Source organism: Denticeps clupeoides, chromosome 20 (genome assembly GCF_900700375.1).
Source record: "Denticeps clupeoides chromosome 20, fDenClu1.1, whole genome shotgun sequence".
In the NCBI taxonomy this organism is placed as follows: domain Eukaryota; kingdom Metazoa; phylum Chordata; class Actinopteri; order Clupeiformes; family Denticipitidae; genus Denticeps; species Denticeps clupeoides.
In genome coordinates this window covers 756,939-776,071 of record NC_041726.1, presented here as the reverse complement: position 1 = coordinate 776,071, position 19,133 = coordinate 756,939, and the positions used below count along the sequence as shown (strand labels likewise).

Sequence of the window (19,133 nt, the reverse complement as noted above, 5' to 3'; positions counted from 1 at the left end):
GCATTCTCTCTACCTGTTACACATATTTTGCTTTTTATATTAAAGACATGAAAGTGTAATATTTGCTTATGTTTGCAATATTTGCAATACTGTGGGCTGTAGCAGTCGCTAAAGCATTTCACTACACGTGTATGTGACAAATAAAATTTGAATAATGTATGTATAAATATATGTAGAATATTTGTATATTCGCCTTGAAGAGAATTTCCACCACATCTTCAGGAATATATACGTTTTTTTCCCCCCTCATACATCAGCAACTGTTAATAAAAAGCATAAAAAAAACATAACATGCAAACAGTTAAAAATAATATATCTATATATTAGTTCTCAAAATGTCACAATTCCAGGTTTTTCCTGCTGCATTTACACTAGTTTGTGTTTCACGTCCTGTAACAGCACACAAAGTTCTCTTGATATTTGGAATATAAGTCATGCTTCAATCGATGTGTGATGCCTATATAATGCTAATAAGATACATGCATTCAAGCACACATTTGATAATTCATAATGAAGTTTATTTAAAATAAACCCACTCACCAGCCACTACAAACACGGAATGAGTGCTGGCTGGAAAGCCACCGCTCATCTCAAATACATCGAGTCAAGTTCTGAAGAACAAAGACCTTAGAGGACTGTGCTCTCAGCAAATTCCCCAAGTTTCAGGACGTGGGAAGAGACACACGCATTAAACAGAAGGGGGAAAGTTCCAGTGACATGCACCACACGACAGTGGAGAGGAAGCTGAAGGAACTTGGACTGGTTTTACAGACTGTACTGAATTTTTTTACCAGTGTAAAAACATGTGAAATGTCCCAGGCGAAGTGAATGCACCAGAATGGAAAATAAAACGGTCACCGTGAGCCACCAAATCCGATCAGGAAATGACTCTAGACAACACGTGTACAAAACTGCACCAGATGCAGCTTTAAACTCTTTTGATCGATTGGCTAAAATACCATGTAAGCCGGTTTCTGGTTTTACATGAAACCACATGAGTAAAGGTCCGTGCACGCGAAAGCAAATAAGTACGCTTCAAACAAAGGTCGGTAACGTATAGAGTGCTGCGTGTAGGATTTACAAAACAATCACCAACACGGCAAAAAATTGTATTTTGGTCAAATCAACATCAATACAACCTGCATTTAGTGGTCCGTTTACCTCTCAAAAAAATTAAAAACTGATTGGATGAGAACTTCCATCCATCCATTTAAAGTGTGTCCTTGTGGTGAAGACCGGTAAGAGAACGGGAAAGGCATCACATAAAGGCGATCCACAGTACATTCTGAATGGCGAGACCCCCAGGAAAGGTGTGGGTCCCCCAAAACCACACCGAGCAGCATCTTCATTGTCACCCCAGATCAACCCCACCTGATTCGTAAGGCAGAAAAGCAAGGTGACCCCCCAACCACCACCACCCCACCCCTCTTCTGTGTACCGGTTCATCCCTCACGAATAAAAAGAATACAGACGTGTGCAGGTCACGCCGGTTATGTTTCCGTAATTTGTGAGGAAAACGAGCAGAGAACCCCCTGATTTCGTTATGGAAGTTCCAGGCATGACAAAGCATGCAAAAAAACCCCACAAGGTGTTGAAAGCATCTTTAGATGCGGTGACAGTCTAAGGAGGTTTTTAAATGTTGCGGTGGCTCCAGACTACGCTGTGCGAGTTGTGGTTTGACCTCCTACCCGCATCATCACCGTCTCCTTCACCAGTTAGGTGCTCAACGGCAAGAAAATGGGTTTTGTTTCACGACCAAGCAGTCTGGAATTAGACCAGAATCTCCTAAATAGTTAATTATGCTAAGAAAATTTGAATAAGGCTAATTACATTCAACAGCTCCAGCCGGCCAGACGTACTTGCACATAACAGGGATCGTTCTGAAAAGGCGGGAAATCTCACTCAATCCACCAATTTCATCCACTTCCTTATTAATCCTGTCGTTCGTCTCTGATGACCGAGACGGCCCTCCATGGACCAGAATGGACCCACCTCTCTCCCAGCAGGCCAAGGGCCAAATAAACCCAACTGGACAGGGGCTACCCCGAGTAAAAATTCTGCACCGTGTGAACAGTCAAAGAGAGGGGGAACTGTGATTGGTCTAAAGTGCTGAAAAAACACGAGCAACGTAAAAACAACCCCATAAATAAATTTTAACCTCCCAATGAACCACGACCGCCCCACAAAATCACATGCACCAGCGGCCATGAGACAAAGGCCAACTACGGGTGCAGACCCGGAAAAACGGGGTATAGTGCCCATTATGATTAAAGGTTCTTATCATTAAAAATATCCCATAACATACTGCACGTACAGACACTAATTAACATTTCATTAGTGTTGGACGCTCATCTTTGAAGTCCTCAGAACTCAGAACTATATCAAAAAAAAAAAAAAACAAAAAAAAAAAAAACCCATTGAGATCAGGCCAGTACAGAGTCTGAAAACGTCACAGTTTTAGGGGAAAACGTAGTTTCATCATGAAAGAAGGAAAGTGGAAGAGCACAAAACACACTCATCAGTCCATCTTCTCCTTCTGCACCAGTTTTGGGGCGTCCACAAATTCTTTCCCATTAAAAACAATGATGGCAGCCATGAGAGTGCTGGCCATTCCCCAGAACGTTGCATACGCCGCCGTCTCGGTCCAGGTGTCACCTGAAGAAAGAGAGGAAATGCTTCAAAATACGCGCACAAGACAAGATGATAATGAACTTTCGGTGCCTGAGCATTTTCTTACCAGCCATTATCAGACAGATGATGCACATGGCGAAGGCCACCAGCATGATGACGGGCAGCTGGAAGGGCAGAGGATGGACTTCATTCATACGGTCATTTATCACGACCAAATACGCTTTTACTTATTGGGGAGGAAGGACGAAAATGAAAAATAAACTCCCAAACAACAAACCCCCCTCCCCAGTGACGAGGCTGGTGTTGCACCCAATTTCCTCTATTTTCCTCCACTGTGGTGTTAGTGAGCAGGGGTGGGGCCAAAAGTTCATGAATTAGAACCATCCACCAAGAAGAACTTCACCCCAGTGCCATGAAGGACGTAGCATGTAGGGAGTGTTTGCAAATCTCACATCAAGTGCATCTAAACACCCAGCCCTCCTTGTTAACATGCAATTCGTCGCCAGCCTGCAAATAAACTACAATGTAGTTGAAAATGGGAGGAGTCAGGAGACAGATGCAGAAGAGCATTGCAGTGTTCGTCTCACCCTCCGTTTCAGTCATGGAGTCATCTCGAAACCATGGGCCACCGAATCAGACGTGCAGGTAGACGTGCAAACCGACCCCACAAACTACGTTTCTATCTAGCACATTTACATTCTATTTACACCAAGTGTCAGCAAATGCAAATCGCAAAGCCCATTATTCTCTATAATGACACATAGCTTGCGATGATAACGTGTGTTTTAATGGAGTGACGTCTGTGGGATGAAAAAAAGTGTCCCCCTGGTACAACAGTGATGTCTACCTCCTTAGGATACATGTCTTACGTGGCTTTGAGAACAGCGTGAGCCGATACATGTTCCCCTAATGAAAAGGAACGATGTCGACTTAGTCGTTCCACCACACCTCCATCTATATATTTGGTTCCGTTGGGCCCTAGAGTTTCAACTATTCCATGTATTTAACCCTCCGTTATCACACTATCGGAACTTTCAAATTGATTAAATGCATTTTATAATAATAATACGGATTTTGAGATATAAAAATGTTGGCAGGATAAGAGAGGTAAATAACTCACAGTGAAAAACTTCCAGTCTTTCTTGGCCCGTAGTGGAGTCTGTCCTTCCAGTTCCTCCACGACATAGTTACCAAGGAAGAGATCAATAGCATCCTGGAGCACAGACATATACAAAACAACAATAATATGAAATGTAAAAATGGTTCATCTAAAGTACATATAAATAAACATCTAAATACACAATTATGCTAATTAATTGGAATAAAAATGAATTTATTTGATTTAAAAAAAATAATAAATGCCATAATTCAATGCCATAATAAAAAAATCATCACCTGTCTGAAGCCATCAGAAAAGTTGTTCTTATAGTAACGGATCATGGAATTCCAGCCATCCATCACCAGTCCCCACTGAGTCCGCTTCCCAGTCCTGACAAACATACACACAGATTACATCTGAATAAGCGGCCAATTTCATATTCATGTACAACTAAAAGAAAAGAAGCTCCAAATACCGCGTGAAGTCAGTCTTCAGCGCCCCAGTGCCGGCATACTGCTTTGCACAGGCATTGGCATTATCAGCCCAGGCTGATACCAGGAAGGGAAATAATGACACTAATGAACTGGATTCCACCATATTAGGCCATTAATAATACAGCCGGACCAGCTGTGATAGCAGGCCTCACCGTTCTTGTAGATCTTCTCAAAGTCAGCCTGCTCTTCAATCTTCTGACCCACATGAAGGACGCCCATTCTCTGTTGGATTTTTTTTTTTTTTTTAAAAAGCAACCAATATAAATATATAAACCATCCTTCTTCTGTACTTATTTTCTTTCAAAACCATTAAAGCAGTGATCCAACAGAAAAAAAGCCACAGTAAGAGTTGTCCGATAAGAAGTAAAACATATTAAGCCCAACAGAATAACCTTTGACCTCACCTGCAGTTGGCCCTGAAGAGATCGACGGGCCAACAGGCTTTGAATGACATTGGTCCGGTCCAGACAGTCCATGCAGTTACTGCGGAAGGTGCCGGTCTGCTGCAGCAGTATGTTCCCGTCTGAGTTGTCCCAGAAGTACCTTTGAAAGGAGGAGGAACGGATGGTTGCAGACTAGTGAGCAGCCGTTCATTTTGCCATAAACATACATACAAAATTCATCATTGACAATCCATGTGTGTCCTTCAGCAGCAACTAAGAAGAATTTTCTCACCCGTATTCATCCTGATTCTCCGACACGGCATCAACCAAAATCTGCAGGCGGTGCCACCTCATCTTGCTACACTCCTTATGGAAGTCAAATGCTATGTACCTAGAGGGAAAAATATATATATCACCCTATATATAACACCCCTGTAACTGAATAAAGAAAAAGGGCTCAGACATTACCTTATCATTCCATTGTCCATTCCATCCACCATTTTAGCAAAAGCCTGTTCCAATGGCTTCTCTGAGCCTTTTTGGTTGACCTGAAAATCACATCCACCATCCTCACATCAGCACTAAATTCATCTATACAGACAATGGCAGCAAAATTGTGGTAAATACTGGTAAGTATCAAGGTTTTACCAAATTGAGGATCACTTGCTTCCCGTAAATTAGAATCTGTGATTCAAAATGCCTCTTGAAACCATCCATCTGGGAATAAATGAGACATAACTTGATGAATTAGACAAACTCACACAATAACCAAAATTAAACCATATCCCTTCACTAAACTCACATGGTTGGTGCTGCTGCTGATCAGCGGCTTAGGTTTATACTTCAGGTTGGGCCGCTGAGACCAGAAGAAAGGCATGGACCCTCTGGTCTGTTTGAGGAAGAGATTTTGAGATGAAATGGGACCTCTGATTTAAACCACTTTTAAATCAATGGCTACTACTACTGATAGGTACTTTTTACGAATTATTTAGCAGTTTTAAAAAAATAACAGATACATCAAAATAGCCCCAAAAAAACCCAAACTTTTAAAAGCCATTCACATATTTCACGCTTCACATCAACGCATGACTGGTCGTCACATGAATGGCAACCAGTCAGAGGTTCTCAGATCATTGCAGTCTCAACCCACAATACATCTACAGCATTTGGCAGACATGCTTATTTAGAGAGATTTGCTTAAGTATTATTAAGATGTCGATCCCTCATTAGGTTCACTTGGACCTGATGTGCAAATGCCAATATTTAAGTAACTCCGTACCGCTCCCTTCTTTTTTAATTATAAGTAAGAGCCTTATATAAGCCAAGTATATAAACCTGTCTGTTTGGCCTCTAAATCATCTGTAAACTCACAAAACCTCACATACACTTATATTATAGTAATAAAAGAAGAGGTTGGGTTCTGAATTAAGTGAATGGTATTTTCAGATCGGGTTCAAGTGAACCCAGTGTGGGATTTCAGTAATATTTTAAATATTTTAAGTACTTATGCAAGATGTTCTGGATTAAATGCTGTGAAAGTAAAAGCTGAGATAGACACAAACATGTAATGAGTGAAAACCAATTTGTTGACTGGTGCGGCATTGTGGGCTCTTTAAAGTCAGTGTATTGGCAAGTGTATTGGCAAGGATCAATTATTTCATCACATATTGTGATACTGTACATATTGTGATGTTCTACAGTTCACTGAAAATGTAAAACCAGCTGAAATGCAAGACGCTGTGATCGGTCTGTCATTTGTAGTGATGTCCCGCTGCCAGGCAGTATTTTAAAGTACCCGGCTGTGCAGCGCCATCTACAGGAGGGAAGGTTGTTTCTCATCTCTGCCGACCTCGACAGCACCACCCGGCGGACTACATTTCTATACAACAATTTCAATATTTGATGTTTCTTCATCGATACAATATCACCACATAAAATATCAGGATATATTGCTGAATCAATATTTTCTAACACCCCTAGAAGTCGATGATTAGTAATGTTTAGGCTCTTTTACCAAATCGACTGAAATGCACGAACCATCATAATGTTCTCACATTCTGAATCAGGTTGAGTGACAGTCAGTGGAAGAAAATTCTACAGCTCACTTTAACTTAAAATAATCAGTTGTCTCAATTAATTTACATTTACAGCATTTACCAGACGCCCTTATCCAGGGAGACTTACAATCAGTAGTTACAGGGACAGTCCCCCCCTGGAGACTCTCAGGGTTAAGTGTCCTGCTCAGGGACACGATGGTAGTAAGTGGGGTTTGAACCTGGGTCTTCTGGTTCATAGGCGAGTGTGTTACCCACTAGGCTACTACCACCTAAAAAAAACTGCATATAGATTTGAACTAAATTCTGTTTTAAAAGCCTGATTTAAATGATGTATCAGAGTCGGTAGACAAGTCACACAACCACTGGTGAGCTTCAGGTCATATGACAAACATTCTACTGTACAGAAAATGCAATGATGCAACTGTGAGTGAAATCTGGTATGACCAGTATGATCTACAGTCACATTTATCCCAATGACTGCTCGTTCTACGGTAGTGAACACCCTAATAATGACACAGTACTGGTTAAAACTGTGGCCTTATCGGTTTTGTAAGCCAGCCACTCGGGATGCGTGTGACCGTGTGTTTCTTGGGACTTTTTTCACCCAGCCTTGTTTGGTGTGTCATTATTTAGATGAGACCTTCAGGACCTGCATGAGAGCTCCCTGCCGGCATCCGTACTTTAAAATGAATAAAAAAAAAATGTAATCTGTTCACCTTTACAACAAGGGGTCTAGAGTGAGACCAATTTGGACGGACATGCGACTAAACTCTGTAAACTCCCTGTGGTTCAAATGGATATATATATATTAGGTCCATGTCTTATTCTAAACCAGAGATGGTAAAGGGCAGGGCATTAAAGTACAAGCCTGACAAGCACAGCTTCTTAAAAGCCCAAACCCGACGTTATAGTGTCAGCAGATGCTGGTGAACATGACTGTACCTGGGTGGTAGTAGCCTAGTGGTTAACAGAAGACCCAGGTTCAAATCCCACTTACTACCATCGTGTCCCTGAGCAGGACACTTAACCCTGAGTGTCTCCTGATTGTAAGTCGCTCTGGATAAGGGTGTCTGGTAAATGTTGAAAATGTACCAACATGCTTTGTGCAGGTTACGAGAGTAAAATGTTAGAAACAAAAAAAAAATAAAATCGCATTACATGCGCCGATAAATGTACTGGCCCAGATCTTCAGAGCCCTTAAAACACATGCACTTTTCATTTAGATTTTCTCAGCTCAGTGAAGTACATTAAACATGAACAGTTACCTTTCTTATAGAATTAATCAGCTTGTTAGTTAATCATTTACAAGTGAATATTGCCAAAAAACCTGCATTGATAAAACGTAATGCTGTCAAATTTGGTGCACCTAAGAAAAGTAAAAACTTAGTCAGGAGCCCTGATACATGTAAAGCTAGAGCCAGGTGCACCCGGTTTACTGCATCTTTACATGCCGTTACATGGGGAACATTAGAAAAGCAGACACTTCACTAAATGTTCCTGAGAGTCCCACCTGCACGAAAGAGGCTTTCGCACTCTGGTACTGCACAATCTGCTCCGTCTCCACGAAATTAGCTGCGTGTCCCTCAGAGTCGATGCCTGAGAGAAACAAACACCGCAGCACAAGCGTTTTTATTCTCCTCCTCAACGGTTTTTATAGATTTGTCACTTACATCACGTCTATAACTGGGTCTACTGACTGAGTTATTAAAAGTGTTGCGTATGGGAAAGGGCTGAATTCAGGACGTAATCGGGTCATTCGCAGCCCTATAACAGACACGGCACATGGGAAGTGTTCGGGACCCGCATGAGAGCTCCCGCCGGCATCCGTACTTTAAAATGAATTTTAAAAAATGGAATCTGTTCACAGTGGCGCATCAAGTACAAATTTACAGAAACGGATTGGAAGGAAGGACTGCTTGCTTCTTATCTGAATCTTGAAGGGGAGGAACTAAATTCTCACAGTGTCATTATTTCGGGACAAAAACATAAAGAGAGATTATAAGCACTTTAACTTTGTCAATGCAGCATATATGCCATTTTCCAACACTCCCCGTGCACTGCATCATATACTGCACCACCTGAAAGGGGCAGGGCTGCAACATGCATGCACCGGAGACTCACCTCTAACGTAATACCTCACCCCAGCCCTGAAGCAGCTTCGTCTAGAGATCAGGATCCACTCGAAGATCTTTGCGTTGATGCGGCACGGCTTCATCACAATGACTGGACGCAGAGGTTAAGGGGGTCCACAGTTTTACATTGTGCGAGAGCGACATGGCGCATCATTTGACAAAAAGAGATTCACTTTGCAGAAAAAAAAACACAGAGTCACACAGAGCATCGCCACGAGCAGCTCTGCGGCCGTGTAATGAATCCATTTGAAGGATACATCCATGGATGACAGGGAATGCAAACTTATGGAGCTGTGGAGACGAGACAAAAAAAAAAAACATCAATATTGACTACAGAAGATGAGACCACCAAATGGAGGCGTACATAAGACCAATATTTCATTTTATCAGTGTTCAGCGGGTGTGAAACGGAGTAAAAGCTATCGCTGAATTTACCTCTGGCTGAGCAATAATATCTCTCAGGAGGTTTCCATTCCACACAAACCTCTGATCCGCCTGTAAAGACAGAAAACGTGTATTGAGCTGTATATTTATTTACCCGCCTCACACTCAGTCATAATGTGAAAAGGGGGGAGTTCCGTGCGATCGACTGAATACTGGACTAAACACATATAATTCCTCCATTACGAAATAATTCCTTACAAATAATTATTCTTCTTGCTGTACTTTTTTTTTTTTTTTTTTTTTATCTAAGGTTCTTTGCACTTTAATAGGGCTTAATAGGGCTGATGGTACGTAACAAAGAACGGTTGATGATTTAAGTACAGCTATTAAAGGTATGAAGGTCAGTTTGTTCTCTCCGAGACATGGAATCAAGCACCCAGACTACTGGCAGACCCCAGTGAAGAGACCAGCAAATAAATCCTGGTTCCTGACAACTGCTTTACAAGGACAAAACATGAAACAAACCAGAGGGTCACCACAGCCACCACCACCGTTACAACTACAGCTCCAGGGATCTTCAAATGGACCAGTAACATCATTACGGACACGTAATCTAGACCATGACACTGAATACATCCTGGACTTCTCCAACCCTACAACTGTAGGACTTATTATTATATCATCCCCAGCCCTGCACTGACACCATTTGCAGGCTCACTCTACCCTGGAAGGACGTCCCTCTCTGTATCACTCCTTCCCAACGTTTCTTCCCACCTTTTTTATCGATCCTACAGGTTTTTTCTGTGGCGTTTTCCTTGTGTGCAGAAGGGTCAAGTGTGTTGGGGTGTCAACTGTAGGGCCTGTCAAAGCCCATTGTGATAATGGGCTAAATAAGAAATAAATAAATAAATAATAAAAAAAAAGCACTGATGTATATCGCTCCAGATTTAAAAAATACTTTCAGAATTAAGAACTAATTAGAATACCAAAATATAGTAAAGTACTGAGCAAAGACACCGAGCTTCAATAGATTCCAGAACACTACTATTCTACTGGTCTTGATAACTAATTTGGGCTTATATGGCCATAAGAGTCGCGGTAAAGGAAACGCTGTAAGCCAGTCACGATGAGGACATCGGCACCATTTCTGACCCCATGTTGAGTGTGTCCAAGCAAGAATTGCATCAGTGTGAAGGACAGAAAAACCCTGTGCTGTCAAACTCAACTGTTCTATAGAGAACTGTTACAGAACCCTGAGAAACAAAATACGCCGCATTTTCACCTGTTTATTACCAAAAAAAACCATCTCCTGTCTATAGTAAAATATTATTCAGCCATAAAGGCTCAGGCTATTAGATGCTGAATCTTGCTACACAACACTTCCGACAACCTAGTGAGTTCCATTCATACTTGTCGAGTTTGACTGTAATAATATTTAATAATATGTAATCATTTAAGCACAGTGGCACCGGGAGAGGTCTCCAGCCTCAGGCCTCACCCTCTCCAGCAGACTCATCTCCTGGAAGTCAGGGCTGGTGTTGGCCAGGCGCTGCTGGGTGTGGCTCAGGTCGTAGTCGGTGCAGAAGTAGAAGCCGTCCGTGCTCAGCACGCCGTTGATCATGCTGAGGAACGTCTTGTTGTCCTGCACCTGCACAAGTGCATTACTACACATTTCATTTTGCTCTTTTAAACTGATGCAGACCATTTCAATTCATTTTTTACCGAAAGAACTAAATAACTTCACTTCAATTTAAATAATTAAAGCAATTCGCCGCTGTTTAGAGAAGATTATCTGCATGATAATTATGCTTTTTATCTGAGCGCATTAACACACTGCAGGCAAACATGTCACATTAACACATCGGTGTTAGACGGCCTCTGTAATGTACGGCAGACCCCAGAGTTGCAGCATCACGTGCATCACGTGGCGTTCCCCCGAGCTTCCTGGGCTAATAGGATCTGCCCACTGAGCCAGTTAGTGCAGGGGGAAGAATGGGAAGGGCCACGTCTGCGCACACACACACACACACACTGTTCACGACTCCGTGCAGCAGGTTGTTAATGCCCACTGTTTGCACGCTCGTGAGCCTCCTTCTCCTCCCCTTCCTGTTACTGGGAATAAAATGGCGCCGGTTAGTCATTAGTGGGGTAAGTGGGGTTTTGTTTCTGAGGTCATTTACCCGTCTTTTCATATTCAGCTGCATCATTCAACTTTTCAACTCTGGGGAGGAAGAGGGAAAAAGAGAAGAGAAAAAACAGCCTTGAGTTCACATCTCTCTCTCTCTCTCTCTCCAGAACTCTCCGAGCGTGACGGGTTCGAGTGATCGTGTGCTCAGCATCGCTCCCTCTGATGAATAATGAACCGGCTGCTTAACTATTTACATGGTGCCGGCCGCTCTGCCGCCCAGTAAACGGACCGTTGGCCTGAACTGGATTCTGGAGGTTCTGCGCGGTCACCTGGTTTTCGGTGAGATGCAGCAGAGTCTTCTTGTAGGAGACAACGTCAAAGTCCACCGCCTTCCACACAGTGTGGCCGCAGAGGTCTCCCATCTTCTTCTTCCTGGTTATGACAATGAGGTACGTCCCTGAGGCGTGAAAAAACCACCACAGACGTTACAATCCACCAACCGCTTCTGGATCCTGTATACAAGCAGTGTACGAACCAGAAGAACCAGGTTCAAACCCCGCTTACTACCATCCTGTCCCTGGGACTACTGCTAGATGTCAACATGTGTCTGCATATTCTACATTTTATTCTACTTATTTGCAATATAGTTCTATGGTCCCCCCATAGTAGCCTAGTGGGGTAACAGTCCCAGGTTCTAACCCCACTTACTACCATCGTGTCCCTGAGCAGGACATTTAACCCTGAGTGTCTCCGGGGGGGGGGACTGTCCCTGTAACTACTGATTGTAAGTCGCTCTGGATAAGGGCGTCTGGTAAATGCTGTAAATGTAAATGTATTGTTGTACTTTAATAATCTTGTTTTATGCATTTCCTGTGTAGGAAAGGGACAGTCTTGCATCTTGCACGATTTAGAAGTTGCTACAGGACATGACCCTCGATGCAGACATCGCCACGTCACCCGTCCGTGTGTAAAACCTACCGGCGACGAGACGAATTGATCCCATGATGCCGCAGATGGGCCGGGTGACCCCGGATGGCGGAATGTCCTTCTTCCCTGCGTGATAACAGAACCAACAGCGAAACAGTCGATCACAGAGCCACGGCGCCAGCAGGACTCCAGCAATCAGAAGATGGAAGTGCAGAAGATCAGCAGTAATTCCCAGGGAAGACAGTGCCGAGTCGGCTGGGATGAGGGTGCCACACCCCATCGCTACTGCCAACGTACTCTCAACATCCGAAGGGGACGTCATTAACGCTTTATGTGCTCGGTGGCAGCACAGCGTGGGCTGAAGAGCATTTTAACGGACCAGTAATGAGGGATGAAAGCTCACTGACAGCCAAGCCGTGTTCATATCTTACCTGCCAGGGTCATCTCTGTGGAAACCCGATCAATGACCAGAACATCGGTGGCGCCATCATCGCAGGCCTCCACGTAGAACTTCTCTGGAGTCGTGTGCCTGCACGTGAACGTCATACGTCAGGTCACATGTAGTAGCAGCAGGATTACGAGACACCAGGCCACCGGGAGCGTTAAAAAAACCCCAAAAAAACACATTACGTTAAATGTAAATGGTCTAGAACGGACAGAACGCAGGTTCAAGGCCAATCTGAAGGCCATCATCTCTACACCAGAGGTTCACAGACTTAACTTGGTACTAACTTCAATGCTGCAACCGTGAGCAGAAATGGGAAGGGAATTGACTTTATAGATAGTCTATATATAACATTTTGGGGCGTTTTGTATTAGTTTAACCCTTTCCTCGCCCTTCCCGTGATTAATTCGGGGCTGCTGCACTTCGTTAAGAGAACAACACCAGTAATTCGTACAGGACCGGATCGGACCGTCCGACCAGAGACGCCGTCCTCGGTCCAGGCAGGAGAAAGAACCAGAAAAGCCGGGTTCAGTCCCCGCGGCGGCCAGATTAACAGCACAGTTGAACCGGGTGGAACGGCGTGACGGCGCCGCTACCGCGTCTCTGGCTCCTGTTCTTTAATGGGATGAAAACACGCGTCGAAAAGACCTAAATACGTTCCGACACGCAGTTCTGAACGCAGAATACGACGTTTACTCACAGATTGAACCTCTCGTAGGCGGTCGCCATCTTTACTTCCGGTGTTGCCGACGTCGTGACGTAGAGAACCGGTGTCGGCTGATGACGCGGTCTTGTGCTGTCGACGTCATCGCGGGTTCTTCCTGTTTTTCTTAATTGACGGACAGAATAAAATTCGCATATAGAGCAGAACGATTTACAAATCCCTACCAAACCACTTTATATATTTCTATTACGTACACATAAAAATGGGGGTTCAGGAAGACGACACGTCTGCAGATGGGTTGGGGGGTAAACTCTGACATGACTGTAAAAAACGGATAAAAGTGGAGATCTGGTCACCCTGACTTTACAACAGTTTACTTAATCCAAGGGGCTTCAGATTTCGAGTCGATGCTCTAATTAATTAAACTGATTAACAGCTCTGGTGGGCGTGGCCAGGCGGGCCGACAGACGTGTACGCAAATAGAGCATTTGTGACGCATATTTACTTTACTTTACTTTACTTTATTTTGCAGACGCTTTTATCCAAAGCCACTTACAAGAGGAAGACACCAGCAATTCTCGTTCGATTTCTATAGAATATTGAGTTTACAAACTAAGAGCCCTGATAAGGCCGAATTTGTCAGCAAAGAGCATGCTCGGAGATTGTTAAATTATATTATAATATACATATATATTTTTGTATTGTTTTGTGCAATGTGTACACATGTGCGTGTGTAAGTGATATTTTAATTTCACTTTATTTTAATGATATTTTTAGCCACAAAAAAATGGAATAATTTGCATTTAAATGTTACAAGAGCACAATAATATGCAAATGTTGATTTACAAATAAAAAACAACAACATGTAAAGATAAAATACACCTAAATTATGATTTATTTTCCGAAAGTTGGTCGGTTTTATTGTGTCTTTAATCAGTTCGACTGTTCTAAACTACAGTAAAATAAATGAAAAAGCCGGGTTTTCTAGGAATGAACAAAGCTTCTACTAAACATTCTACTGAACTCAACACTAATTGTTGTTGATTGTAAAGTTCCTCTTTACATCAATGCAGATCTCCCATCATTAAGAGACATTTTCAGCGACCGGGACCATTTACAGCGTGAACAACGTCCGGACTGGAATTTTCACCCATTGGGTATCATTTTAATACGGCAAAATATTCACTGGTTCCTGTCAAAAACATGAACATAGTGTACATGTACAAAGGGCACATACATGTAAGCTCTATTAACCTTTTGGTTTCTTAATAAGCTCAGAGCATTGTGTAGTAAATATGGTAAATTTGAAAGTGTCTTGGAGAGGAGATTTAAAAGTTTTCATGCTTTCACGTCTGATGTTGATGGTGCCACCATGAGGGAACTAAGACTGCCGTTACACTTCAGGTACAGATTAAATGCCTAGTAGTGTGGGGATTCCCCCTTAATATGAAAGTATATTTTATAATGCCCTACTTTCAAAATGGGGTGTTCTAACTCCAACTCATCTGTTCCAACCGCCCAGCATCTTCATGTGGTTGCCTGAAGACCACAGAAGAAATGTTTCTATCTGAAATGGAAAGTAAGCGCTCTTTCCTATCAGCCACAGATGTGGACGTGACAAATCCCACAACACACGACCCTTACGGCTGCGGTGACACTGTCCACGTCACATGGGCATCCTGTCTCAAGTGAGGCAGGGAGCTTGAAAGAGACATTTTTGCAAAGAAATCTTCCAGTGAGACTCGCGGCCCCCTTCTCACCCGCAACACGACAGCGTTCTCCCTACACCTTTCCGTGCAAACGGTTCCTTTCCTGCAGAACCTCTGCTCTTCAACCAGCCAGTTTCCTGGAATCAAAATTTCACCAGAATAATGATACTAGCAGTAATATAATCCTGTGTATTAAACATTACATAATAAACAGTAGAAGAAAATACGAAGCATGAATTGCTGCTGTGTGCAACTACCGACCTCGTTGGAGGTTTTATGATGGTTTTAATCGGTTTTTATCGGCATGCCGCGTGACCAGCTTCCTGATTCTGGGTTCTGTTAACATGCTGCCATGGTGCTGCTTTTGCTTGATATTGCAGTCTGATCCACCAACTCATTGGTGGACTCAGCACAGTGACGCAGCGCGTGCTTTTACATATTTCACTATAATGCATTTCAAATGCGTGGTGAGCGCTGTCTCCATGGCTATTTTAAATATTGATTTAATTTTATTGCACCAGAATAGGAAATGAGTAAAGATGCTGGTGTGAATATTGCTCAGAGCCACATTCTTTTTTAAGAGTGCTTCACCGGTATTCTGATTGTAATGCTTGGCAGATCATATTTTTCACATGCTGCACTAATGCATAAAGCTGCTGTAATAACCCAGCACTACCCATGACCTCTTCATGAGTGAATTTTTAAAAAAGAGAAGAGTATTTTGGGATAGTAATATGTATTGTAATTATGAAGACCCCCCCTCCATACCTCCATGCATTGCCCACACCGGGGTCACCATAACCGCTCTTTATAGATGATTTAATATGGCTCATAAAACATCTCCATGAACATCCGCAGGTCCAGATACCGATTCATATTCTTGTTCCATGTGAAAGCGACATTAAAAAAAAAGGTCACTGAATAATAAATCAAAAACAAATCAACAAATGTGGTGAAATTATTCATTTACAGATAGGTACTTTTTCAAGGTATTTTTGGATGATATTCAATTTCAGCATTTAACTCTTAAATTTGAAAATGAATTTTAATGGAAAAATTAAACATCATCCCTACAATTTTTTAATCCCTACAAATACACACAGTTCTCATAATGAAATATGTACGCTTATCAAGAAATCAATTTCCTTGTATGTGCTTGCACTTACTTGGCCAATAAATATGATTCTGATTCTGATTCTTATGTGAATTTATTCATTTTATGTCATTATGGTTCTCCATGCATGGATTTCTGAACAATAAAAAAGAATAAACTAAAGGGGATTTCAATAATAGTAAAAACTGTCAAATTTGAACGAATCTAATAATATTAATGTTATGTCTGACACAAAATTGTCTGATGGAATTGTGCAAGAATGAAAGAAAACAAAAGTAAGTCTGGAAATTTGGGATGAGCACAAGACCTGGACCGCGTGAAAATCCCACACGGAGACCCCTCTGATTTTCTATTCTCCAGAAGAACTGCAGAAGACAGAAGTACAAAAAACAGGAACAAGAAATTTTTGTTTTCTTTTCTTTTCTCCTTTTTTCTACTCACTTTTGAGGCAGAATTCCGCCACCTAAAATTCAGAAAGGTGTTTGTGGAAGAAAACCCATGGCGCTCCCACTCCTCCTACATTCTCACGCATTCTCTCCACACCGTGACTGACATCAGCGGAGTTTCCCCTCTGGCCAGTGGAGCCTATAAACTCCTCACTCTGAGACACCCAGCATCAAACTCCTCGAGTTCACACCATCTGCGAGAGGGGGCTTCTTCACGGAGAACTTGAAGTTTCTGGGACCCACCAAATTTTTGCTGTAGACCACATTGATCTGCGGTTACGCTATGGCTAAAGACAGCGAGATGATACCAGACATGGAAGAAGGTCTGACAAGATCGCTGGTTGCAGGGCAAGGATCATCTCCATCGGTCTTTTCTGGTGGACGCTTGAAGGTCTTTGGAGCTCTCCTCGCTGTGGCCCTGTGTACCGCAGCCGCTCTTTGCATTTCACTCCAGAACCATGTAAGTTCCTCAATGCAATTTTTCTCAAGGAGCAACTCACCTCAACGATGAGAACTTGTGACATAACGTCCACTCTTCCCTTTCTCTACCAAAGCAGCGAGAGAAGATCAATGGTGGAGACGGTGAAGATGGTGAGATCCCGACCGTAACACTGTTTCTACATCTGTTGGAATCATGGTTTCTTGCATCATGGTTTGGTTCCGGAACCAAAAAATGTCTTTTGTTCCTCAGACTTGAGACACACTTTGAGACAACTTGCAGAAAAAACAAAATACCGGGCCGCCATTCATTTAGACGGTGAGTAGCAGAAGAATTTCCTTCTCATTTTTACAAACATCTGCTGCAGTTTCACAGCATATCCCATTAACCACTGAAACCTCACTGACTTAACATGAAACCAAATGACCTGAACCAAAAAAAAATTCATCTTTTTATCTTCTCACCCCAGGTGAGGTCAACACCAAGATCTCCAACACCTCTGTGGTCTGGCGGGTGGACAGGAACCAGGCCATCCAGGAGGGTGGCCTTCTGCTCAAGGAGAACGAGGTCCACATCCCTCGCGGAGGACTCTACTTCGTCTACAGCCAGGTGTCCTTCCGCATCAACTGCCAGGCCGACCCGAGGGGCCAGGAGGACCTGGGCACGGTGCTCGTGGGCCACAAGGTGAGGCGTTGGTCGGACATGATTGGACACACCGTGACCATGCTGGAGGCTCTGCGCTCCTCCTGCAGACGGGTCCCGCACTCAGGTCCAGACAGCGGGGAGCGTTGGCACAGCGTGGTCTACCTGGGCGCGGTTTTCAGGCTGGAAAGCGGGGACCGGCTGAGCACCACCATCGAGCAGCTGCCTTACGTGGAGGAGGGTTATGGACAGACCTTCTTCGGCGTCTTCGCCCTGTAAAAGGAAGCATGTGTTGTTTTATATTTATATATTTATATATATTTTTATATATCTCCATCTGGGGCTTTTTGCTGGTGACCCTGCTGGTTGGTTGGTTGGTTGGTTGGTTGGTTGACCAGCGTGTTGGGTGCCGTAACTGGCAACACGTAATCTCCAAGCTGCGTTTAAAAGGTGATCAGCTGCTGAAATTGGCCATTTATGGAAAATAAGATGGTGCTGGTGAACAGTTCGGTTGTTGAGTTTTGGACACTGGTTTTAACACAAATATTTGCTGATAGAGATCATTTTAATAATTTTCATATATGAATAGAAATAGACAAATAGAATAGATATTGATTCCAATTTTATAGGTCTTTTAAGCATTTTGAACAATTACATTTGGCACATTTTCAGATTTATTTTTTATTTATTATTGTTGCTATTTATTTATTTATTTATTTATTTATTGCTATTTATTGTAATGTTATTACATGTAATAAATTGTCATTGAACGCATGCATGGCCTGGTTTTTAACATGATTCTTTACAAAAAATACCATATTTTACATCAACTGCAACAGTTTTGTTTTCATATTGTGTGATATGGCCTTAATATGGAATCTCAGTTATATTTTTACATTTGCTAAAGGTACAAAGGCTGTAAAAAATTCTCGGTAGAGTTAGCCAGATTTTACAGTCAAGATATTTCCCACAATAATAAAAAAATTGGGTTGCAGCAGCCACACACTTGGTCTGTTGAATGAAAGTGCGTCATATTAATAAAGCAACACTGGAAACTACAGCATTGCAACAAATTCTAATGTTTTCATGAGTTTTTATGGCCTGAATAGATGTGGCTGAACCTGATTAGACGTGTCCTTCAAAAAAACATCTACTAAGGTAGCTTTGGTGGTAATGAATCCTTGTCAGAAGGAACGAACATAGAGACACAACTCAGAAATCATTATTATGGCACACAGTTTGACTCCATGAATTCTAGGCAACTGTGAACTCAACCAACCCTTCATTCCAGTATTCAATCTCATCAGACGTCTTGTCGGTCGATGCTGAAATCGACCTCAATCAATGACACACTCTTTCCAGCAGTAGTGGGGGAAATGAGAACATAACCACAGGCCTACTGACCATGGAATGAGTAATTATGCAGCAACATGGTTATT

General features: G+C 42.6%; 2 protein-coding genes across 7 annotated transcripts; one reads left to right on the top strand and one right to left on the bottom strand.

The window, feature by feature from the left end:
* Positions 1-496: 496 nt before the first annotated feature.
* Positions 497-17,497, bottom strand: LOC114769860 (phosphatidylinositide phosphatase SAC1-A). Of its 6 annotated transcripts, none has more exons than XM_028963155.1 (23): positions 15,822-17,496; positions 15,105-15,190; positions 13,599-13,665; positions 13,381-13,509; positions 12,667-12,764; positions 12,287-12,361; positions 11,638-11,765; positions 10,679-10,828; positions 9,232-9,291; positions 9,054-9,087; positions 8,786-8,887; positions 8,175-8,260; positions 5,410-5,496; positions 5,256-5,324; positions 5,076-5,155; positions 4,900-4,998; positions 4,629-4,767; positions 4,377-4,446; positions 4,206-4,278; positions 4,027-4,120; positions 3,752-3,844; positions 2,738-2,795; positions 497-2,655 (listed from the first exon to the last, which is right to left on the bottom strand). In XM_028963155.1, exons 3-23 carry the CDS (start codon positions 13,661-13,663, stop codon positions 2,519-2,521), a joined length of 1,926 nt encoding a protein of 641 aa, XP_028818988.1. In that variant the 5' UTR covers positions 13,664-13,665; positions 15,105-15,190; positions 15,822-17,496; the 3' UTR covers positions 497-2,518. The 6 variants fall into 6 exon arrangements, with proteins under 6 accessions (XP_028818988.1, XP_028818985.1, XP_028818989.1 ...); XM_028963152.1 differs by lacking the exon at positions 13,599-13,665 and having other exon boundaries at positions 15,822-16,532; positions 16,609-17,496; XM_028963156.1 differs by lacking the exon at positions 13,599-13,665 and having other exon boundaries at positions 10,679-10,760; positions 11,651-11,765; positions 15,822-17,497.
* tnfa (tumor necrosis factor a (TNF superfamily, member 2)) lies at positions 16,784-18,386 on the top strand. The gene is made up of 4 exons (XM_028963157.1): positions 16,784-17,073; positions 17,168-17,204; positions 17,305-17,370; positions 17,522-18,386. Exons 1-4 carry the CDS (start codon positions 16,897-16,899, stop codon positions 17,971-17,973), a joined length of 732 nt encoding a protein of 243 aa, XP_028818990.1. The 5' UTR covers positions 16,784-16,896; the 3' UTR covers positions 17,974-18,386.
* The last annotated feature ends 747 nt before the right edge of the window (positions 18,387-19,133 follow it).